The sequence below is a fragment of the Barbus barbus genome (assembly GCF_936440315.1).
Source record: "Barbus barbus genome assembly, chromosome: 47".
NCBI lineage: Eukaryota > Metazoa > Chordata > Actinopteri > Cypriniformes > Cyprinidae > Barbus > Barbus barbus.
The window spans coordinates 11,093,357-11,118,205 of record NC_136725.1 but is presented as its reverse complement, the minus strand read 5'-3'; the positions used below and the strand labels follow the sequence as shown (position 1 = coordinate 11,118,205).

The 24,849-nt window shown below is 36.1% G+C and overlaps 1 protein-coding gene across 1 annotated transcript; it reads right to left on the bottom strand.

Annotated features, from left to right (window-relative positions):
• Positions 1–1,186: 1,186 nt before the first annotated feature.
• Positions 1,187–24,669, bottom strand: postna (periostin, osteoblast specific factor a). The gene is made up of 28 exons (XM_079410309.1): positions 24,445–24,669; positions 23,551–23,649; positions 19,997–20,061; positions 19,364–19,521; positions 18,996–19,160; positions 18,294–18,440; positions 17,997–18,138; positions 15,249–15,461; positions 14,961–15,095; positions 14,246–14,394; positions 13,850–13,986; positions 13,582–13,712; positions 13,358–13,488; positions 12,269–12,371; positions 11,581–11,648; positions 11,397–11,442; positions 11,239–11,271; positions 8,841–9,065; positions 7,993–8,058; positions 7,055–7,279; positions 6,207–6,272; positions 5,811–5,903; positions 4,727–4,786; positions 4,584–4,643; positions 4,438–4,500; positions 2,154–2,240; positions 2,032–2,073; positions 1,187–1,826 (listed from the first exon to the last, which is right to left on the bottom strand). Exons 1-28 carry the CDS (start codon positions 24,561–24,563, stop codon positions 1,774–1,776), a joined length of 3,081 nt encoding a protein of 1,026 aa, XP_079266435.1. The 5' UTR covers positions 24,564–24,669; the 3' UTR covers positions 1,187–1,773.
• Positions 24,670–24,849: the final 180 nt, after the last annotated feature.

The following is a 24,849-nucleotide window of genomic DNA, read 5'->3' as shown; positions in this document are numbered from 1 at the left end:
GTTTGTCGGTTCTTAGATGTCTTCTGTGTGAGTCTACACCTGTTCCCTGCCTGTTGAGTCATTAAAAGACTGTTATTTGAATATCTCCTTGTCTCCTCGTTCCATGTTCCTGTGAAATGTGACAGGGAGTCGTTTTGACAGTCGTTCTTTTTGCAGTTCCATTCGTAATGAACTGTTTTATAAGATTTTCCAAATCAGATTGGATTCTGGACTGTAGCTCTTGTATTGTGTAGATACTCAAGCAAGTTTTCCCTCGGTCATCTCTCCAAACATGAGAAATTATGTTCGCTGTGCTGAAATGTCCCCATGCAAGAGCACATACGGAGAATAATAGAACACATATATTTCATATGCACACAAGTTCAGCCACAATACACAAAACGTTCTCTAGCAGATGTGTGATTGTCCTTATACTGTAAGTGCAGGCAGTTGTTGTTGGCTTGCTAAGGATGAACTGGGATCCAATAGTATGACACTTACACTAAGAACTGTATGAGAAACGAAAACGTATGAGACCAAGCTAAGGATTAATTGCCAATGAGTATTATTTTAGTATCATTGAGATAAGTATGTTTTTATGAATATTTTAAATGAGTTTTTATTTTATATTTTAAAATGTAGGCATTTTTTATTTCTATAGGTTGTATTACTTGTTTTATTTAAATTTTAATTGTTTTAGAACATAAACTGTATGTCTTTATGTAAAGGCATGCATGCATGCAGCTACATAATCCCCTATGTCAACATATGTGTTTCTTTAACTCTGAACTGTTAGTTTTTGCTTTCATTTCATGTCACTTCTGACATGCTATTTATCTGGAAACAAGAACATAATGGGATTCAAGTCAAGATGCCAAGAAGTCAAGTTGAATAGCAAACTGACGGCAGAGTGTGTGGAGACTGAGAATCAGTCACTTCAAAAGTGACTTTGTACTTGGATACAAATGGCTGGTGATGCTTATTATCATTAAGCTCATCATTAGCAGTCACTGCCATCTTAGTCATGAAGTATATGATGAGAATGATTGCTAATGAGCCTAAAAGTCACAGTGCAATGTCCCAGGACAGTTCATACTGTTGTTCAGTATTTATATGATTCATCAGCTGAAATAGCTGCACCACAGATTAAAAAAATTACAGACAGGTCACAGTTATTTTTTAGAGATAAACAGTAAAATCACAAATAGAGGTGCTATAAACAGAAAATATTTTATTTTATTTTTAACTCCGTTGAGGCTTATTTCAATGTGATGATTTCAATTTCTATGATTAAAAAGACCTATTTAAAAAAAGAAGAAATTAAAAAATGTAGATGTGAACAAATTCATAAAAAATGAACAGAAAATTAGAAACAGGTGGAAAGTTTCAAGCTGCATAATTTAAAGTAAACAACAGCCAAAGCTTTGCTGATCTTTTCAGATAAAATGCATTCATGTCTCTGAATGCAAGCACCACAAAATATAATGTGCACGACAAGCTCAATGACAGGCTCATACAGTATATATATTCAAAGAAACAATATAAACAGCTTAAAAAACAAACAAACAAACAAAAATGACCAATGTCTCTCTTTATAAGACATTTCAAGTACCCCTTATCTGAGTTGAAGTGGGGTGTGTGCCACACAGATCCAATATATTACTGCATTGGTTTGTAATGTGTCAACATTCAATGCGGTTTGAAATAACAGTGTATTTGCAGGACAAACACACTGTTCAACAACACTGTCTTTCACTTTAGCTGGATCTTCAGGTAGAGTGAGCCTCGTTCATCTCACTGTCTGGGTCTGGAGTGATGCCTGGCCAGTCTTACTCTCCGCCTTGGTCCTTTTTAGTCCACAAACACACACATGTAAGCAAAGCTGTTCTAGACATTTATGGTTCATTTTCCTCTTTGTATTATGAAGGTCTGGATTATGGTAAAATTGGGTATTAGAACAAAAAGATGCTATACTAAAATGTGTACGGTAAGTGTCTTAATTGATATAAAAATAGCAACAAAAAACAGATGTTAATGAGCTGGAACACATACCTTGTGGTTGTTTGATGGCAGCTCGTTTTTTGAAACGGCCCTCTAAGAAGAAAAATAATTCAATTAAACCTTGGGCATTAGATCTGTCCTCATATTATTCACACAGTTGTGAAAGCACTAACCCTTGATGATTCTGGTGATTCTCTCTGATTCTGTTTCAAAGAGGACTGGACTGTCTTTGAAAGATACAATCTTTGAAAAATCTGGTCCTAAAAGAATAAAAATAAATAAATAATAATAATTCATAATTTATGCAAATTATATATAATATTAAATCAGATATTAAGATTTTTAGAATTATAATTAATGTAACTGAAGCCAGTTAGGCTACTGCACTCTAAAAAATGCTGGGTTCAGCTTGTTGGGTCATTTTATTGGGTTATTTTTTTTTTACCCAGGTGCTGGGTAGTTTTTCTGTAAGTACACTGAACAAAATTATAAACGCTTTTGTTTTTGAGCTGAACTCAAAGATCTAAGACTTTTTCTATGTACACAAAAGGCCTATTTCTCTCAAATATTGTTCACAAATCTGTCTAAATCTGTGTTAGTGAGCACTTCTCCTTTGCTGAGATAATCCATCCACCTCACAGGTGTGGTATATCAAGATGCTGATTAGACAGCATAATTATTGCACAGGTGTGTCTTAGGCTGGCCACAATAAAAGGCCACTCTAAAATGTGCAGTTTTATCACACAGCACAATGTCACAGATGTCGCAAGTTTGGAGGGAGCGTGCAATTGGCATACTGACTGCAGGAATGTCCACCAGAGCTGTTGCCCGTGAATTGAATGTTCATTTCTCTACCATAAGCCGTCTCCAAAGGCATTTCAGATAATTTGGCAGTACATCCAACCGGCCTCACAACCGCAGCCCACGTGTAACCACACCAGCCCAGGACCTCCACATCCAGCATCTTCACCTCCAAGATCATCTGAGACCAGTCACCCGGTTCCTGCCGATATCCAGCAACTTCGCACTGCCATTGAAGAGGAGTGGACAACCTGATTCCACTGCGTGAGGAAAATGGTGGTCACACCAGATACTGACTGATTTTTGGACCCCCCTGGACCCCCCCAATACAGTAAAACTGCACATTTTAGAGTGGCCTTTCATTGTGGCCAGCCTAAGGCACACCTGTGCAATAATCATGCTGTCTAATCATGATATGTCTAATCAGCATCTTGTGGATGGATTATCTCGGCAAAGGAAAGTGCTCACTAACACAGATTTAGACAGATTTGTGAACAATATTTGAGAGAAATAGGCCTTTTGTGTATAGAAAAAGTCTTAGATCTTTGAGTTCAGCTCATAAAAAATGGGGGCAAAAACAAAAGTGTTGCGTTTATAATTTTGTTCAGTGTAAGTTGCTGGGTTATTTTTTCTACCTGACCTCTGGGTTGAGTCTGTCTCCGAAGAAGTAACCCTGCTGCTAGGTTACAGTCAGAGCGCAGGCTTTTTACGTCCAACAGAAGACAACAGTTCTCAGCGCCCCCATTGATTTGGGGCACTTCTTCGGTGAAATAAAGGTTTGCATACATTTTATTTAATTTATAAAGTCTTTACAGTCCTGTAAATTATATTATTTTACGCAACACAAGGACAAGAGATTGTTTCGCATGATGGAAACGCCTTTGCCTTGCATAACATAAATGGATTTTATTCGTTATAATACTGACTTTAATTTAATTTAATGTTAAAACATGTTCTCTAATGTCAGTACTGTTTCTTTATCGACAGGTTTTGGAGTCAGTCACAGCATCTTTCAGCTACGAGTGAAACACGAGGCCGCGGTCTGAAGTTCACAGTTCTCTCCACGATCAGCAGCCCTTCACCGGTTCAGATTGAATACACTTAAATTAAAATGTTACTTTTAAAAGTTAAATTTTTTATTTCTAAAATGCATGTTGAACGAGTTTAATGTATGTAATATTGTAAACTATGCTGTATTCACCCAAATAAATTCAATTAGTCTTTTGTCCATGTGTTCTTGCTTAATAATAAATGTTCATCTTTTGATTATTGCTGTTGCCTCTTGTAATTCTGTGTGTGTGTGTTTATTTCCAGCCCATTTTAAGGCAGCAATATAATGTTTAAACAATAGTTGACTTAAATAAAACAACCCAGCACATTGGGTAAAAACTTTAACCCAACCAGCTGGTTCAAATTAACCCAGCATGTGTTCTTTCCAGTATTTAACCAGCGCTGGGTTGCCAAATAACCCAAGTTGGGTTGGTTTTAACCCAGCATTTGTTAGAAAGAATAGAACATACACTCTCAAAAAAATAAAACATAAATCAAATTTTAAAAAACTTTTGGGCATAAAAACTTCATAAAGTAAGACATATACATTAAACACTAAAATTAAACTAAAATTTGTAGTATCAGAAGTGTAAAATAATTTCTTACCTTCAATTATCTGCGGTTCTGTTTGAACTACTCTGGTAACAGTGGTTTCCCCATCTGGTGCAACTTTGAATGCAAAAAGATGAATATTTGATTTAGTTTGAAAATTTAAACTGCATCTTACCACTGTTTAATGTATTGTGTCTCACCTTTAATGATCTGAGGGTCTTTCTTAATTACTCTAGTAAACGTGGTGAGCCCTGGTTTAGCTTCAAGCAAAAACAGAAGTCAGTGGCACATCTGAGCAAAACATAACTCACATCATATCATCATTTGATTTATTAGGCCTTACTTTCAACAACCTGGTCCCCTGGTTTGATTACTTTAGTTATAGTAGTGATCCCTGGTCCACCTTTGAGAACAAGGATACATGAGAACAATGGATGAACAAACCTCTGGGTGAAAGTCAAACCAACCATGAGCCAAATCAGTGAGTAATAGTCAATAATGAAAGCCGTAATCTTACTTTAGCTGTACTGCTTAAAGGTTTTAAAACTGATTCTTTCTTTTAGCTGAATCATAAGTGTGATCTTGCCAAGAATTAATCAAAACCATACAGTATGGAGTTAAATCAAGAACATCTGGAGTATAGCCATATGTATAAGCCATGGGAAAACCAACGGAGCTTTATTCTGTTACGTAACTAGAGATTGTAATCCATGGGCATAAAATTAGACAGACAAACAATCATTAAATAATACTAAACGAGGACGAATCGCCGCGTTCATAGCTGCTCTCAATAAAAATGTAAACCTCTTTAGGAAGCTACAAAAGAGTCTTACAGATCCCAAAGCCCTACAAAATCATAAATCACATTAATGTTTGAATCAGTGGACTGAAAAAAAAAAAATACGGGAAAGAACATGATTATTGCATATGCCAAGGATTATGGGTAAAGGTTTTTGGCAGTAGAGAAAGACATATCTGAAAAATTTGTGCTAAAGGGTCAGATTTAAGAACAGTCTCTTGGTTCAAGTGTAAATGGCTCACCGATTCAGTGTCAATGAGTTTGATCACCCTTTATATACAATTATATATATAAACAAATTGTATCCAATTGAAAAAAAAAATTTAACTGAAAGCTGAAATAAAATAAACTACAAATGAATTAGATGAAACTTCATTTAGAAAAGCTAAACTAAAACAGAAAAACACAACAAAATCACTAAAAACTACATTAAAATTAATTTAAAATTTAAAAAATACTTTACTAATATACAAATTAGATTAAAATAAATAACACTAAAAAGAGTCTACAATGCAGTTAATATCAGAGAAAGGGCAACTTTTATCATTTCAGCAACACTGAGGCTTAAATATAGCCATTTATTATCAATATGTCAACTATAACTCATACAAAACTCTCTTGGACTAACCTCCCTGAGTGATCGCATCAGTGATTCGTTGGATATCTTCCTCCTGGAGGATGCGTACGTCACCACTCTGAAACGTCTGCACCTTGGTTACATCTTCAACACATGGACACACAATGTTTTAATGTTTTATCATAAAGAATATCAAAAACTACTATGTTTACAGCCATCCTGAAACAAACTAAACTGTTAAAGTACTGGTAACTTGTATATTTTCTTTTGAGAACAGACTTGAACATGCTGAGTGTCTCTTTCTAATACAGTTCTTACTGCACAAGAATCAGTTTTCAAATGTTTGATAGAAGCAACTGGACAATTTAACCCAAAAAAGAATGTACGTAATGATCTGCTATACAACATACAACTACACAACCAAATAAAGCTGTTAAAATGAATGACCTTCGCCCATGATTCTCTTGATTTCTCCCTCAGCGTCAATTTCACCATCAGATGAGGCACTGTGAGCTGAGCAAAAAAAGGCAAAAAGTAACAAAATATAAAGGTTTGCTATTTTAAAATTAACCTAGGAATAGTTCATCCAACAATTAAAAAATCACTTGCTCACCAATGAATCCTCTACAGTGAATGGGTGCCGTCAGAATGAGAGTTCAAACAGCTGATATAAACATCACAATAATCCACAAGTAATCCACATGACTCCAGTCCATCAATTAATGTCTTGTGAAGAGAAAGCTGCGTGATTGTAAGAAACAAATCCATCATTAAGAAGTTCTAACTTCCATCACTTCTCTCTAAAAAACAGTCCATGATCTATAATAATGCTATATACAGGTAATAATCCTCCAGTGGAAAAAGTCCATCCTCTGTTGCCTTCTCATATTAAAATCAACCTGTTTAACTGTCTTGGACTGTTATCACTTGCAAATGGTGGATATTTCTGTGCATATTTATCTCCTGATTCAGACAAGAAAGCAATATTATGTATAGAGACTTGATGAATTTGTTACAAACATGCAGCTTTTCACAAGATGTGAATTAATGGACTGGAGACTGTGAATTAATGATGCTTTTATCACAAAACTGTTTTGAGTCACCCATGTACATGTAGAAGATCCATTGTTGAGCAAGAGATCTAATGCAAAATTTCTCCAAATCTGTCCCAATGATTTTCACATCTGAGTGAACTTTTCCTTTAATCTAATGAAGTTTGGAAATACTTTCAATGAGCCTTGGGATGTTTCTAATGGATGGCTTTCCTTCATCAACGTTTCTAATTTTGGTGATACCTGATTCTCCTCCAACCACTCCTTTAATTATGGTGATGCTTGGATCTCTGTTAGTCACTTGTGTAATTTTGACGCTCGGATCTTCTTCAATCACTCGTGTAACTTTGGTGACCTTTGGATCTCCTTCAATCACTTGTGTAACTTTTGTGATGATTGGTTCTCCTTTGATTACTCGTGTAACTTTGGTGACGCTTGGTTCTTCAATCATCACCTTGACCTTGGAACCTGAGGGAAAAGTAGAGATCCCATCAGGTGGCATGTCAAGACCATGGCATTTCCAAAAATCTTCTCAATACTCATGAAAAAGGTACTATTATGCTGATTTAACAAGTTCGTTTGCCCATATAATCTTTAGGAAATTGAGTGTAAACTTATTTGGCTTGCTGTCCACTGATGAGGGGCTCGATGAAGCAGCTTCAACTCGAGCTCTGATATACCCCCCAGGGACTTGATATAGGATGATTACAAAGGGCAAGGTACCTAAGATGAAGGTGGAGATTGGGGAGGTGGAGGGATACTGGAACAGCTGAGACTGGAGAAAGGTAAGCAGCTGCTTATATACTCTGGCTGTTGATTGAATGATTAGATTGGCTCGCTCCTCCCTAACTTACGTTTAGGAACTTCATTCAATTAAAGTTAGTTTTGTTTCCAATGGTTTTGAATCCATTGTGCCATTTCTCCTTGCTGCTTTTACTGATATGAATCACAAGTAAATGATCAAAGATGAGAATGGAAGTCTAATTTTTGTCTATTTTCTTTTGAGAACAGACTTGAACATGCTGAGTGTCTCTTTCTAATACAGTTCTTACTGCACAAGAATCAGTTTTCAAATGTTTGATAGAAGCAACTGGACAATTTAACCCAAAAAAGAATGTACGTAATGATCTGCTATACAACATACAACTACACAACCAAATAAAGCTGTTAAAATGAATGACCTTCGCCCATGATTCTCTTGATTTCTCCCTCAGCATCAATTTCACCATCAGATGAGGCACTGTAAGCTGAACAAAAAAGGCAAAAAGGTAACAAAATATAAAGGTTTGCTATTTTAAAATTAACTTTAGGAATAGTTCATCCAACAATTAAAAAATCACTTGCTCACCAATAAATCCTCTACAGTGACTGGGTGCCGTCAGAATGAGAGTTCAAACAGCTGATATAAACATCACAATAATCCACAAGTAATCCACATGACTCCAGTCCATCAATTAATGTCTTGTGAAGTGAAAGCTGCGTGATTGTAAGAAACAAATCCATCATTAAGAAGTTCTAACTTCCATCACTTCTGTCTAAAAAACAGTCCATGATCTATAATAATGCTATATACAGGTAATAATCCTCCAGTGGAAAAGTCCATCCTCTGTTGCCTTCTCATATTAAAATCAACCTGTTTAACTGTCTTGGACTGTTATCACTTGCAAATGGTGGATATTTCTGTGCATATTTATCTCCTGATTCAGACAAGAAAGCAATATTATGTATAGAGACTTGATGAATTTGTTACAAACATGCAGCTTTTCACAAGATGTGAATTAATGGACTGGAGACTGTGAATTAATGATGCTTTTATCACAAAACTGTTTTGAGTCACCCATGTACATGTAGAAGATCCATTGTTGAGCAAGAGATCTAATGCAAAATTTCTCCAAATCTGTCCCAATGATTTTCACATCTGAGTGAACTTTTCCTTTAATCTAATGAAGTTTGGAGATACTTTCAATGAGCCTTGGGACCTTTGTAATGGATGGCTTTCCTTCATCAACTTTTCTAATTTTGGTGATACCTGATTCTCCTCCAACCACTCCTTTAATTATGGTGATGCTTGGATCTCTGTTAGTCACTTGTGTAATTTTGACGCTCGGATCTTCTTCAATCACTCGTGTAACTTTGGTGACCTTTGGATCTCCTTCAATCACTTGTGTAACTTTTGTGATGATTGGTTCTCCTTTGATTACTCGTGTAACTTTGGTGACGCTTGGTTCTTCAATCATCACCTTGACCTTGTGACCTGAGGGAAAAGTAGAGATCCCATCAAGTGGCATGTCAAGACCATGGCATTTCCAAAAATCTTCTCAATACTCATGAAAAACCAATTATTTAGAGACATTTTTTCTTTGCATAAAGTATGGCTGTCGTTTTAGGTACTATTATGCTGATTTAACAAGTTCGTTTGCCCATATAATCTTTAGGAATTTAAGTGTAAACTTATTTGGCTTGCTGTCCACTGATGAGGGGCTCGATGAAGCAGCTTCAACTCGAGCTCTGATATACCCCCCAGGGACTTGATATAGGATGATTACAAAGGGCAAGGTACCTAAGATGAAGGTGGAGATTGGGGAGGTGGAGGGATACTGGAACAGCTGAGACTGGAGAAAGGTAAGCAGCTGCTTATATACTCTGGCTGTTGATTGAATGATTAGATGGGCTCGCTCCTCCCTAACTTACGTTTAGGAACTTCATTCAATTAAAGTTAGTTTTGTTTCCAGTGGTTTTCTTTGATATAGATAGAAAGTTCAAAAGAGCAGCATTTATCTGAAATACTAATCTTTTCTAACATTATTAATGTCATTGCTGTGTTTTTATATATATATAATTTTAATCGGTACCTGCTGAACATGAAGCATTCATATCTTTAAAAAAAAAAAAGTCCCCAGACTTTTGAATGTTTAATAAAGTATAATAATTATACACTTTTGGCACAATCAACAGTTAATCAACTGTTGACCCATTTACTTTGACATGATATTGATTCTACTCTGAGTGGTTTTAAAGACAGATTGGAACCATTGTGACACACAGATCAGTAAATAAATGACACATGCAAATGTTAGACTGTAACATAGACTTAGTAAATTAAGCCGTACAATGAGTCCAAATGATTTGACTTAGTCCCATCTGTATTTCATTTAGAACTAACTTTGTCATTAAAAAGATCTTTCATGGAAAAAGTCTGCCTATCATTTACTAATAAATAAGAGTCCCGCTATGGGATTGTGTCTTTTACAGCATACCCTCGCAAAGCTTCTGGCAATTCTAGATCCGATTTATCAAGACGATTTATCTATGATTGTAAAGTTACATAAAAGGATTTACAATTTTAGCAATTATCAGTATATTGATGTTCTATACTATAAATTTAAAGTATTGGATTAACAATGTTGGGCTCTGACAATAATCTCATTAAAATTGTGGGAGTTTAATTTGAAGAAAGGCAGCCAGTGAATGCCTGCTACTGTAGTTTGAGATCCAAAGCTCTGCTTTAAGTCGTAACTCTCAAAAACACTGCCATTACCTAAGCTTTAATCAGTTTTTACCTTCTCAAATATACATTTTAAGCCAAGTTTCCAATAACATCAATTTACATACATTCCATTTAAATTTTACCATCCTGAACTTTGACATTCACTCCTACCCAACACGTAGGTCTCCTACCATGGTCTGAGGCAAAATCCTCTATCTCTCTCTCTGTCTCTAATGGCTCTTTATCGGCTGTATCTGTCCAGCGACTGCCAGAGGAGATGCCAGTGCTGGTTTCAGCCAACAGAATAGCATGTGCTCGCTCTCCTCTGGGGCACTATGAAGAAACGTTTTCTTGAAATGCAGCTGAGACAAAGTCCAGGCTTGTTGTATTGGATAATGATTGAGTAAATACACAATTTTACAAATAGGCAACCTAAAAGTCGTGGCCTAATGGTTAGAGAGTTGGACTCGTAATCCAAAGGTTGCGGGTTCGAGTCTCGGGCCGGCAGGGATTGTAGGTGGGGGGAGTGAATGTCCAGCGCTCTCTCCACCCTCAATACCACGACTGAGGTGCCCTTGAGCAAGGCACCGAACCCCCAACTGCTCCCCGGGCGCTGCAGCATAAATGGCTGCCCACTGCTCCGGGTGTGTGTTCACGGTGTGTGTGTGTTCACTGCTGTGTGTGTGCACGTTGGATGGGTTAAATGCAGAGCACGAATTCTGAGTATGGGTCACCATACTTGGCAGTATGTCACTTCACTAAAAGTGCTGCTGGGGATAATCAGCTGGCAGAGAAGGACTTGCCTGAGGAGCTCAGTATTGCAAATAAACTGAATAAATGCTTATAGATGTAGAAAAGGGGTAAGTGGATGAGGAAAAGAGTTTTTAGAGGGCATTTAGAGGTTTAAAATAAAATAAAAAGCAATGCAATAATGTACTACCTTTCTCAATGATATGTGTGGTTATAGTCCTCTCTGCAAGGCGAAACACAATATTTATTAATAAAAAGCATGTCCAATGTAATCCATATATGCCATTGATAATGTTATTATGTTATGTGGAACATAAAAAGAGAAATGAGGGATGAAACTGAACTTACTGATGAATGTAAGTGGAATCTCGCGGTAGGTGTATCCAGATACAAACTACACACAAACCAAAGCAAAAATAGAACAAACTGATAAAACTGGTATGTGTGTGTTTGTTCGGTGATGTACTGGACTGTGATGGATATGTTATATAATGTGAGTCAGTGTTCAGATATGATGTGTGTTCTGCTGTACCTTCAGCTGCATGTATTTGATGAGTCTCCTCAGCAGAATCAGTATGTCTTCACGGCCAACTGGCAGATCTGTGAAATGCAGTAAAATTCTTTATTAAAGGAACATTCCACTTTTTTTGGAAACATGCTCCATTTTACAACTCCTTAAGAGTTAAACAGTTAAGTTTTCCATTCAGCCGATCTCCAGGTCTGGCAGTAGCACTTTTAGCTTAGCTTAGCATAGATCATTAAATCGGATTAGACCATTAGCATCTTGCTCAAAAATGACTAAAGAATTTCGATAATTTCCCTATTTAAAGCTTGAGTCTTCTGTAGTTACATCGTGCACTAAGACCGACGGAAAATGAAAAGTTGCAATTTTCTAGGCTGATATGGCTAAGCTAAGCTAAAAGTGCTACCTCCAGACCCGGAAATCGGCTAAATGGATTCAAAAACGGTACAACTCAACTTTTTATCTCTAGGGTAGTTGTAAAATGAGCCTATTTCCAAAAAAGTGGAGTGTTCCTTTAAGCTCTAGGGACTGTCTTATGGCTCAGGAACTGTACATTTATATAAGATTGGAAAAAACAGGTACATTGAAGATAAAGACTATCTATGTAAATGATTTTGATGGTAAACATACCTTCAAAATATGACATATTGAACATATATTCACATACAGTGCGTGTTCACTGCTGTTAATAATTCACCTTGAGGATATAAAATGGTCTTCACTACATGAACCACTCCATTGGATGCCATAAGATCAAAATCTGGAACCTCCAATGAATTTACATGGATGGAGTTGTTAACCTGAGAATAAGATGGTGTTAATCATTAAATGACTTTTTTGTATGTAAATTACCAGTAATTAAACAAATGATCTTATATATAAACAAGGTTGTTCTCAAAGATTTATTCAAGCCTAAGTGGGATGATCTTATAAAACCTTTTGAAACATACAGACAAATATAAGTTATATAGAGTACATCTTATTAAGAGGTAATTCCCTTGTTTTGGCTCTGTTTGTGAGATATCTGTGTATAAAGTACATTACATTTACAGTGCTGATCAGTTTTCAGCGAAGGAAGTGTCTGGACATTAGGAGACCTTTTGTTCTTGCCTTTAGAAGAAGTTTCAGGTAGAGGCGTTTCTAAGATTTGAGCTGTGTTTGATTGATGGCAGTAAACTGTCTGGAAATTAACACATTACCTCTGTAGCAATGCTCCTAATACACACCCAAAAAATGCCCTATGTCGTAGACCTTCAGCTATACACAAAAACAAAAAGAGAAATGTTCTTAGCCCTAATTAGGATGAGATGATGTATCTTTTTCATAATCAAGTCAGCTTCATACTCAGTGTTAACCTACTGGTGCATTTCCTAGTAGGATTTACGTGAATGGTCTGGACTTGGTTCATGGAGTTTTTTGAGAACGGACACAGGAAATTTGTGCTGTGTCTAATTTCATTGTCTGACGATAACAGCATGTCAGGTCCTTCCTCTCTTGTGCTAACAAAATATTAGTATTGGCTCAATTTTAAAAGTCATTCTTTCAGAGTCTAGAGTTTTGTTTTGTGGAGTGTGCAAAGGCCTTTATACATTAATCTTGTAACTGGAAAAGTTAATTACGGGACATCTTTATCATAATTACTGTTGGCATAAAGCCGACATTTGAGGAAATTTCTACATTTTCACTAATTACAGTGTTTAATCAGATTAAGTTGGTTTTTGGTTAGTGCCTAAAAGCCTGACCGATAAAAGATCCTATATTAAAATAACAATCGCAGTGTACTTACAGAGAGAACTTGAAGGTTGTTGCCCTGAATGGTCTTGAGAAGATTAGTCACTCCACCCTCCAAGCCTCCATTAATAAAGACACCATTGCTAATGTGGTAGAGCAGGATCGCCCTGAGGGCGTTGATGTCGCCTGGATATCAGAATAGACACAATGTCACTGTGAGGAAACAGACCTAGCAAAAGTTGAACATCATCTAAAAAAAATAGAGAACAAAAGGTTTACTTTTCAGAAGAGTGATGTCTTCCTCTGTCAGGGTGCCAAAGGCGGCATCTACAGGAGCAAAGAGTGTGTACATTCCCTCCTGCTTCAGTAGATCTGTCAGTTCAGCACTCTCCATCAGAGACAGGAAGATTCTGGAATAATTCAGACAGTCTATGAATTATTTATGCTTGTAATAAATAAAAAATAAATCAATATTTCTTAATTTTATGTAATATTTCAATAAACACTTAATAATACAAATTATATCAAGTCATGATGATAATCTCACTTGAAGCGTCCGTCTTTCAAGAGCAGCTCATAGATGGTTGTCTCAGGTGGCTGGATCAGTGATCGCATGAGATGAAGGACTCCGTTACTGCCCTCTCTGCTGCCTCTGACCATACATGCGTTCTCAATACACACAGCCTAAAACATACACATAAAAAGGAGAATGAAATGATAATTGTGCCTTGGACACTTTGCAGAGTATTGAAAAACAATATAGTTAGACAAGGACAGCTTTAACGCCCATGAACTGAAGAAAATAAACAAGAGTATAAAATTTAACTGCCTGCACAGAAAACATTTAAAAAGTGCTTGTTTTCACTCATGGAGTTTACACAATAATTGTTTGCAGGTCCTCAATCTTTTACTAATTCGTAAAAAATAAGTCTTTCGCTCTCACCGTGCGATAAATAAAGACTCGGAGGAGTTTTCCTGTCAGGGTTTCGAGAAGCTGGCCGCTGTAGAGGTCACTCAGAGAGACCTTGAGTTTCACAATGTGGTTTTCCAGAATAATCTTCAGGAGACGCTGATCCATGGACATTACCTCATCTGTATGACAGGTAAGGACGCTTATTAGACAAGTTATTGGGACATTTAACCAGACGACTGTGGGGCATTTAGAAATGTACCTATATTAACTACAAACAAATCTATCTATCTATCTATCTATCTATCTATCTATCTATCTATCTATCTATCTATCTATCTATCTATCTATCTATCTATCTATCTATCTATCTATCTATCTATCTATCTATCTATAACATATAAACATATATTATTAAAAATAACATCAAATTAATAAAATAATTTTTAATTCATTAATGATTAATTATTGTAATTATACTATTTTTATACTATACTATTTTATACTATATTTATTTATATATTAATTTATTATATATAGATAAAAATACAGTGCCTATGTTTTTTGTAAAAAACAAACAAACAAACCAAAAAAAAGTACATAGTAACATTTTAAATATTTCTCATTAGTTTATTCAGGCCTCATCCTAAAGAAAAACAAAACATGAAAAACAGACTCCTGGTGAGCGCTCACAGTTATCTCTTTAAACGTCCTGTATTTTGCCCATAGGGTCATGAGGTCAACTCACCAGAGAAGGCTCCATTCAGTGGGGCAAGAATAGTGTACTCAGTTTCAGGCTGCATGGCGGCAGACAGGCCGAGTTCAGACACCATGTCACTGAAGACACTCTGAGATTTGCCTATAAGCTCCATCACCTGCTTGGCTGCAAGACAAGATACACACTGATCACAACATTAAATAAATTAGATGTTATATATCAGTGACAATAAATTTGTAGATTTTACTATATACAAACGTACGACATAAGGATGTAAAAAAGTCAAGCTGAACTCAGTGGGCAGGTACAGAGTCTCACCTGAGTCAGGCATGAGCACCTGGTCGATCAGATGAATGACCCCATTGCTGGTGACAATGTCCTTCTTCAGCACCATCTTGATACCATTGACAGTAAGGCTCTCACCATCACATCCGATCTCAATATTACTGCCCTCAAGAGTCCCATAGACGGAGCCTGCCATAATGGCCTCAGAGCACTGCACTGAGTTCAGGAGGTGGTACTTCAAAAGGGCTTGAAAAATAAACAGATGAAGAGAAATGGAGAAAGGTTGAGTGACAGATTGAACGATAAACAGTGCACTGACCTGAACCGTTGAGATGTCTTTATCGTCACAGTCCAGTAAGCATCAAGATATAGACCACTAGAGAGAATTAAAAACACAGAAGCTCATGTTGTCCAATGGGACACCCGCCCAGTTCTTCCTGTGCGGAGGCAATGTGGTGGAGAGCTGAGACTCTTACATCAACTGTGATATCACTTTCCCAGCAGCGGAGCTTATTTAGCCAATTTCCTGCATCTGTTTAAGCTGCACATGTATGTGCAGTCTGACAACTTTAAGTGCTTTGCCAAACCAAAATCCAAATCAAAACAACCTTCTTAAGACAGGGCCTATTCATCTACACTTCTAAACTTTACCACATGGGCTATTGGGTAACAGTCAGCTGTGGCATGCATCGTGGCACTCTCGTGAACTTGTGTTGAAGACTAACATGGAAGAGACGAAATTGTTGAATAAAGTTGTTATTTTTCTTTTCTTTTCGAACAAAACATATTCTCATAGCTTCATAACATTACGGTTGAACCACTGATGTCACATGGACTATTTTAACAATATCCTTACTACCTTTCTGGGCCTTCAACATGTCAGTTGCATTGCTTCCTATGCAGGGTCAGAGAGCTCTCGGATTTCATCAAAAATATCTTAATTTGTGTTCTGAAGATGAATGAAGGTCTTACAGGTTTGGAACGACACGAGGGGGAGTAATTAATGACAGAATTATCATTTTTGGGTGAACTATCTCTTTAGAGATTGTATATCTCCTTCATTAATATAGATGTGCATTTAATGATCCTAAATGTGAACGTACAACAGTTTCCAAAATATTCCTAAACAATTTATAAAACGTCTGTATAGACAAAAATTTTCTTAAATGCATCTCTCTTTTTAAATTTCCACTTCATCTTAAATTCAAGCGCATATATTATTTTTATAATTATTATTTTCAGTAAACAATTTATATAAATGAATTCATTTAATTGACATAATAATTAAAAAGCAGTTGAAATGTTGCTTAGTTGTGCATATTATGAGGCCCCAGGTTCCCACGTTGTTAGAAAATTTGTATATATGTGAGAATTTCAAAATAATGATTTCTAGACATGAAAAAGTGATGGAAATTAATACATTTCCAATAAAAATTCTATACTTACTATATAATTTTGTCAAGCTCTAAAATATTTTATTGGAAGTGCTGTTTGTGAGTAAAACAATTATTAAAAAACAAAAACTTATCCTGTAATCTCAAACGTGAAGAGCATGAACCCTTCTTGAAACAGTTCTTATAACTTCTGGAATTAATTTCATTATTGCAACTCCTAGTTGCTGTAAACAAAAAAGTTTGGTAATAAGTTTTGTCATTACAGCAGAAGTACCAAAAATACCTTGGCCTAAATGGAGGGCTTTTGATTATTGTCTTGGACAGTTGGGCCTTGGCGTAAAAAAAGGTTGAGAACCACTGCTAGGGTCCTGTGAACATCATGTACACATGCGAGCAAAGTCCATGAGACCGCAGGTCCACATCAAGTGAGCCATTTGGACAGGGCCAAAGATCCTGTAAGAGCCAGAAGTGATGTAATGCTGACTTTATACATCTGTGTGGTCTTTCCCTTCTAGCCTAAAATGAGGCATGCTAAAAAAATTCTAATTTAAGTAGACAAAATACCCAAGAAAGTCAGTCGGTGTGCCGTAGGCCTTTAAACCAGAACCCTGATGCTTGATCTGTTCTAATGATTTGAGTTTTTCACACAGCATTTACATAAGTGAGGTCTTAAGATAATTGGCCTCAGAAGAACTGTACGTTTACTTCAAAGCTAGTCTTTGCTTTGGAATATAGGTCTGTACATTATTTTCTTTTAATGCTTTTTCTATAATGATAATCTCAGTCATCTAAAAGATTAGATTTGTAATGAGACCCTCTTTATTTTTCATGGGGAAAACAGATTTGGTCTGTTACAAGATATATGATTGTCTGACCACAAAATATTCAATCTTTTTCACCAGAATCAGAAGAAGTATTATTCAGCATCTAAGCATTTCCCATAGAAGTCTTGACCAAACTTGGTTTTGGATCGTCGTGTGGTTGTGGCCAGATCCGCTGTTTGCCCGCCGTCTGAGAATGTGCCACTGCTTGTATTGGACTGCATTTGTGCAGTTTACTTAAAACACGAGGCTGCTAGTCTTTCAAACCTTTGAAGGTGATTATTCATTATGTGCATGTTTTGTGTGCACATACACAGCTGTTCAAAAGTTTGGGGTTGGTTGTTGAATGTTTTTGAATGAAGTCTTTTATGCTAACCACACCAAGGCTGCATTTATCAGATCGAAAATACAGTAAAACAGTAACATTGTGAAATATTATTACAATATAAAATACCTGCTTTCTATTTGAATATATTTTTAAATGTACTATGTGATAGCAAATCTAAATCATTATTCCCGGTGTCGTATAATCCTTTAGAAATGCTGTAGTTGTGCTCTATGTTTACCTTGAAGTACAGTTGTGTCACTCATAAGTCTCTCAAGGACATCACTGTCTAGTTTGTCAAAGGCCTCGTTGGTTGGAGCAAAAACTGTGTAGTGTCCTGGCTCTGCCAGTTGACCCTGGAGACCCGATCTCAAAGCAACTGTCTATAAAAGACATCACAAACAAAATGTTTTCCAAGATCACTCTCAGAAATCATATGCCTCTGCTGAGGACTGTTTTTTTTTTTCAAAAGTTCAGAGAGCTTCCAAAGAGTTTTCATCATATTTGTTTACAAAAACACGGGTATGATAACACATACGTTCAGTGAAGCCAGATCATCGTTGGATTCGAGCACATCCTTGATCGTTTGGCGTACGACGCTGATGACCCGATCAATGACGTGCACAACTCCATTAGTCGCTACCTGGTTGCCGTGAATGATCCTGGCACAGTTCACAGTGACAACCTGCAAAATTGTTGAAAAAGAGTTTAGTGATTTTGAAACTGTAGTTGAGAATTGTTCATCCAAAAATTAACAGAAAATATTTTGGAAAATATCTGAGTTTTTAATGTTGTTTTGGACCCTGTTGACCTGTTTGCATAAAAATAGTTAAAAGTTCTTCAAAATATCTTTTGCGCTCCACAGATGAAAGAAAGTCTTACAGGTTTGGAAAGACATGAGGGTGAGTAAAAAATGGCTATAATTTTATAGGTCTAAACAGTGTTGTAATTGTTAACTAAAACTAAAACTATTTATAAAAATGTTAATATAAAAACAGTTTTTGTGGATTTAATAAATCTGAAAAAAAAAAAAAAAAGGTAAAGCTAAATTAATATAATTACTACAACAAAAATAAAAACTATTTAAAAAATGAAACAAAATAACCAAAACATGAACTAAAATTAAAACTGAAAATATATCTTAAAATAAACTAAATCAAAACATTTATAAACAACAACAATATATAAATAATAACACGCTTTCATATACACAATGAATTCGAAGAAAAAAGAAACGTACTCCATTTGAGTAGTGATTGATATATAGGCTTTGTTTGTTATACATGGACTCTAGGGTCATATCATTCTTCAGGTCCTTGGTGAGAAGACGCTTGTTGACCATGTGATAACGGAGAGCATCGTAAAACTCAGTGTCTCCACTGCTCACCAAGGCAGCTTTCGATGCCTGGAAATAGTGAAACAACACTAAAATGTCAACACTTTTTAAAAAAAGACAGCATGACGGCATATTCCTCAATTTATTTCTTTTTAATAAGTTCCAGTCAATGCTTCACTTATTAATAACACGCACACTTGAACACAATTTAAACATAGCTTACAAATAGTGTGGTTCGAATGAAGTAAAACGTGGCAGGGAATTTGACTCACAGGATCTAACTCTTCCCAGGCATCGTCACTGGGTGCAAACATTGTGTAAGATCCTGCTCCCTCGAGTTCTTCCCTCAGTTTGGATTGATCAGAGTATCGTTGAGTGATCTTGGCGTTCACCAGATCCAGGGTGCCAAACACAGTGTCAATAGGAGCCACTGGGTGGTGGAGCAAAATTTCAAGGAAATAAACAAAAGAGGCTCATGTATAAAGGATCCTTTCACATGATATGAACCTCGAATCCTCATTCAAGACTAGCTGTGGCTCATTAACCTCATGTATAAGTATAGCCAGCTGGGTCTGGATTTTGTTTAGACAACAAAAGCTAATGTTCTCCTCCACTGAACTCACAGCCAATGAATAACCTGACATTTAATCTAAGCATGACCTTAAACTGAAGTCCAACAGTTAACAATTTAACAGTAAAAATAACCATATGTAACCTTTGTTATGTGCGCTTCAGACATGATTACACCTCAAAAATTGTGCTGCTTGGAAAAAAATACTCTAGAAAAAATCCATAGTTACCATGCAGAACACTGCGATAACCATATAGCAATTTTCTAACAACCACTCAGACTAGAAACCTCTTAAGAAAATATATTTCTATTGGTGAAATGAAGGAATACTGACCTGCAGGGCACCCACGCGTCCCTTCTAACTTCATATAACCCGGACAGCACTCATATAAGACCATCCTGCATAGAAAGAGTCAAAATATTAAAACTGATGTATCATATTCAAATGATGCTGCTGAGATGATAACTGTCTTTGGTAGCTAAAGAATATAAAATATTCCTATCAAATTTGTTCCATTGATATAAAATGGAAGGAATTGACATTTTGTTCATATTAAGTCCTCAAAACTCACGTGATAAATTATTTAAGCATGTCTTGTTAATTTTTAAATGTCTTCAGATGTGTCTTTTTCATATAAAACATGTTTGCTCAACCATCTGGACTTTTATCTGGGTTTGTTATTGATTTAGTGTATTTTTCCCCAACATTTTTTTCAGTTTTTAAAAACAGAATTCTGTACACTTTTAAAAATTTGACCATCATTATATTAAGACTTCGAAAACTCAGTTTAATGAATTAGAAAAGATTCCAAAAGACCCTCTCTGTACACGTTTAATGACCAAAAAAATATCCTAATATATTACAATAAGATCATTTCTCCTTGGAATGTTGACAGTAAATCTAAACCTCAGGTTCCACAGTATTATTTTGCAAAAAAAGAATTAGATTAAAAATGGAAGCCAGATACTTTCAAAATATCTCAATTTGCGCTTCATAATCTCAATGATATCTAGAGATGTTGAAGTGAAATGTCATGTAAAAGTAAAGTACAGTAATACTTCCAAAAATTTAGTATGTGGGAAAAGGCTGGTAAAGAAAACAAAATCTCCTTCGCATGCTAAATATCTTAACTTGTATAAACTATTTTTATTTTATTTACATTTAAATCTTGTTTAAGATCATTTTAGATACTTATTAAGAGTAAACGCCGTAATTTGAATATTGGCTAGTAGCCTAAAAGCTGTTCTAATGCACTAAAAAAGAGCAAATAAGCTTTCTAACAGCTGTCTGCAGATGGCGTGAATAAAATTCTTCCATGACTAATGTCGTTTCTCGCTGGTTTTAGCGAGAGATCTGTGGCTTTGAGAATTATCATGCCATGTAGGCCTGATTTTTGTCAGACAGCGATATGGTTGGAAGCACGCACCTGACACTGCACAGATTCAACTGCTCTATTTCTCTTTTTTATCATCATGATAGCATCTGGAGGCCCAGACATCGCAGCTGTGGAGGAGTTCATCCCCTGACACTGAACAATATTCCCAGTGTTGGTGAAGGAAGGAAAAAGGAAGCCAGCGGGACCCCTGAGAAAACCCTGACTCAAATTTCCCCAGTGCAACCAGAAGAGAGACAGCAAGCTGGGCAGCTGCCCAGAGTTTAGTCAGGGGAACTGGGGGGAGACGCCAGGCAGAGGTGTTTAGAGCTTTTATTATTGACCTCCCAGTAGACACATTCAAAATTCAGAAATCCAGGAGAAAACAACACTGCAGGTGAGAAAAAGGATGACAATTGAACTGTATCATAAATCTCACAGGAAATTGAATAAGTTCACAAGAGACTCATTGTAATTCTTTATAATTCTCTATAAGTCTCTCATGAGAAGGCTAAACTGAGGGCAACAGTTATTAAATAATTTAAAGCTCAAAAACGGGAGCTGACAATATTTTATTTGGCTTCTCTCTTCCAAATTCAATGTATGTCGGAAGACTACAAGTGAAGCAGAATCGATCCTTTAGGTTTCTGGACTTGCTGCTGCACGATTAAACACACACACGCACGCAAGCACACACACACACACACACACACGCACACACACACACACACACACAACCAAACATGTTCAGACAACGCCCATACAATTGTCCTAAACATACAGTGGCCACAAAAAGGACAGTTAATTGTACAATAGTACAACTGGTCAATTAAACCACATCTAAAATATATGAATGTATTGATTAGATCAAATATAAAACATATTTTGCATATATGATTTATATAAAATGTATTATAAATTAATATCTATTTTTTGCTGCTTAATATGTAGAAACCGTGACACATACCATTCAAAAGTTTGGGGAAAGAAAAAAATGTAAGAAAATAAAATTAATGAAAAATAATTTTATTCAGCAAGGAAGCATTAAATTCATCAAAAGTGACAGAAATTGATAATATTACAAATTGTACTATTTCAAATTTTGACAAATATATCACTGTTTACACGAAAATACTAAGCAGCAAAAACTAATTTCAACACAGATAATAAGATCCATTATTAATTATTGAGCACCAATAACTGATTAACACAATTAAATCAGCATGTTAGAATGATACTGAAGAATTCACTGAACATTCACCAAAGAATTCAGCTTTTCGATCACAGGAATAAATTACATTTTAAAATATATTAAAATAGCAAACAGCTCTTTTAAATTGTAATCGCATTTCAAAATATTAAAGTTTATTTTTGATTAAATAAATGCAGCCTTGGTGAGCATAAGAGACCTCTTTCAAAAACATAAAAAGTATCATTGTGTGTGTGTACCTGGTATTCCCCACATTATGGGAACCAAATATAATTTGCAAGTATAGTAATACCAGCTAATTTTGACCTTATGGGGAAATTTTTTGGTCCCATGAGGAAAACAGCTTATAAATCATTCAGAATTATTATTATTATTTATTTATTTATTTTTGAAAATCTAAAAACACAGAAAGTTTTGTGTGAGGGGTAGGTTTAGGGGTAGTGTTAGGGTAAAGGGAAAAGAAAATACAATTTGTACAATATACAAATTATTACGTATATGGAATGTCCTCATAAAACATGAAAACTGAACATATGGAGATACCTAAGATCAAAAAAGAGAATGACAGAAAAAAACTGCACAACCCAACACATTTTCTGAGGCCAAAGGTTTTTCACTTTTCTGTCACACAACAGGTCTCTGCCAGTGGAAAGGCTGAGTTGAGCCTGAAAAGTTTTGCCTGCCAATTACTAGTCCCTGAGGCCTCCATCACAGTCTCACAGAGCCCAGAAACACGCTTACGTCATCCTCTCAGTGAACATGCAGTAAATTAGTGTGGCATTTGTGAAGAAGACAGAGAGAGAACCCAGTGGAGCGACAATAAACATGTCACAGTCAGCGCACATGAGCTGCGGTTTATCTGCCATAAACAAGTACTGTACAGTAAGATGCACTCGGCTGACAACTGTTGTTTCATCCTGCTGCGAGCTGGGAGAAGAGCTCCAAAGTGTAATATGTTTTTGTATCATAAATCATATTGCTCTAGGGAGTATTTATGCTCTGGACCAGCTTGTTTTGGCAAAAATCCAACTGTCTTGAATCATTACTAAAACAAAACAAAGAACAAAATTGATCTGGATGAAGAGTACAAAACAGCTTCAAATGCTTCTGCTTCATTCACTTTCCCTGAACACACCCTACAGCATTGAACAAGCCTAGCCAATGTAATCCATCACTAATATGACCCACTGTCGCCTTCAGAGCTACAGGTGCTGTGTCCCGGTGACCCCTGACCCCTAATGAGACTACAGTCAGAAACCCCGCTAAAGCAGAGAGGATCAGAGTGGAAAATAATGGATAACTTACGCCTTTTTGCCACAGATGGATTTGTTATACCAGTTCCTGCATGTGCTGAAGTACTTTTTCTTGGTCCCCATGACCTGCTGTAAAGCGCACACATTGGGCCTGGAAAAGAGAGTGGAGGGAGTATACACATTAATAAAAAACCTTCTGGGGATACTTGATAACTGCATACATGACAGACTTACAGGCCACAGGGTGTTCAATTAGGTAGGTGATTATACAGACGTTCTGGCAAATTGCTTTAAATAGCTGACTGAACAAAAGTGAAAATTGCTTTTTAGTCCATTTATGTTTTAGAAATGTATGGTTAATAAATCAAAAAGATTCAAATATTCAGCATTATTAAATTATCTTGATGACACAGATTTCTATATATAGCTTCAGCTTCAAATACATGCACATGTTTTTTATTCAATAAAATACTTTTATTTATGTAGATATTACTTGAACAGATTTATACTATGTATAAGATAACTATAAAACTTAATATGAAAAACACAGAGTTTGACACTTGTGAAAATGTCAGTTTTGTATTTGCTCTTTTTTCATTTAATACATTTTAATCTAATTTTGCAATTTCATACAATTTTTTATAAAAAATATTACATATCTACATAATCTGATTAAACGCAAAAAAAAAAAAAGATAGGATGATTTGAACACAAATTCTAATGGTACATTTCAGACATTTTTAACAAATTAGTGTCCAAGAAACGATGCAAAATCATTTAATGTATCGTACATTTTCTTTGTTTAATGTTAAAGTTTTAAATAGCATTCAACGAAAAATCATAGACTTTTAATATGTAATTTTACATTTGCCATTAACAATATTACTAAAACTGACCACCTTTTCCCAGCCAGCAAAGGCGAACCTTTAAAACAATCAACCCTTACCCTTCTTTCTTAGCCCTGATGCGACTGTGTGTGACTATCTTGTCATATGCAGAAGACTCCACCTGGTCCAGGGAGGACAGCGCCAGGATGGTAAAGGTGGCCGTAAACAGGAGTATCATATTGGAGTATCCCCTGCAGATCAAACCCACTGAAAAAACAGAAGGAATGGGAGCGAGCAACGGGGAACCGGCCTTTATAGCAGCCCTCCCCTTCTCTTTCTGTCTCAAACACACACAATGACACACTGACGGAGATTAATACAGAGAGAGAATCAACCTGCTTCCTATGGATCCGCCCCCTCCGTGAGAACCCTGCACGCCTAAGAAGGACCTTCTACATTTACAGAGACAGAAAGAAGAGAATCGGAGGCCCTTACAATGGTATGACATCTGGAAATGTTTAGGT

Coding starts and splice junctions, on each gene's coding strand:
- postna (XM_079410309.1), bottom strand. CDS start 24,563: ATGATACTCCTGTTTACGGCCACCTTTACCATCCTGGCGCTGTCCTCC. Junction 19,161..19,363: donor CCTGGGAAGAGTTAGATCCT/GTGAGTCAAATT, acceptor CACTATTTCCAG/GCATCGAAAGCTGCCTTGGT. Junction 18,139..18,293: donor ATGATCTGGCTTCACTGAAC/GTATGTGTTATC, acceptor TGTCTTTTATAG/ACAGTTGCTTTGAGATCGGG.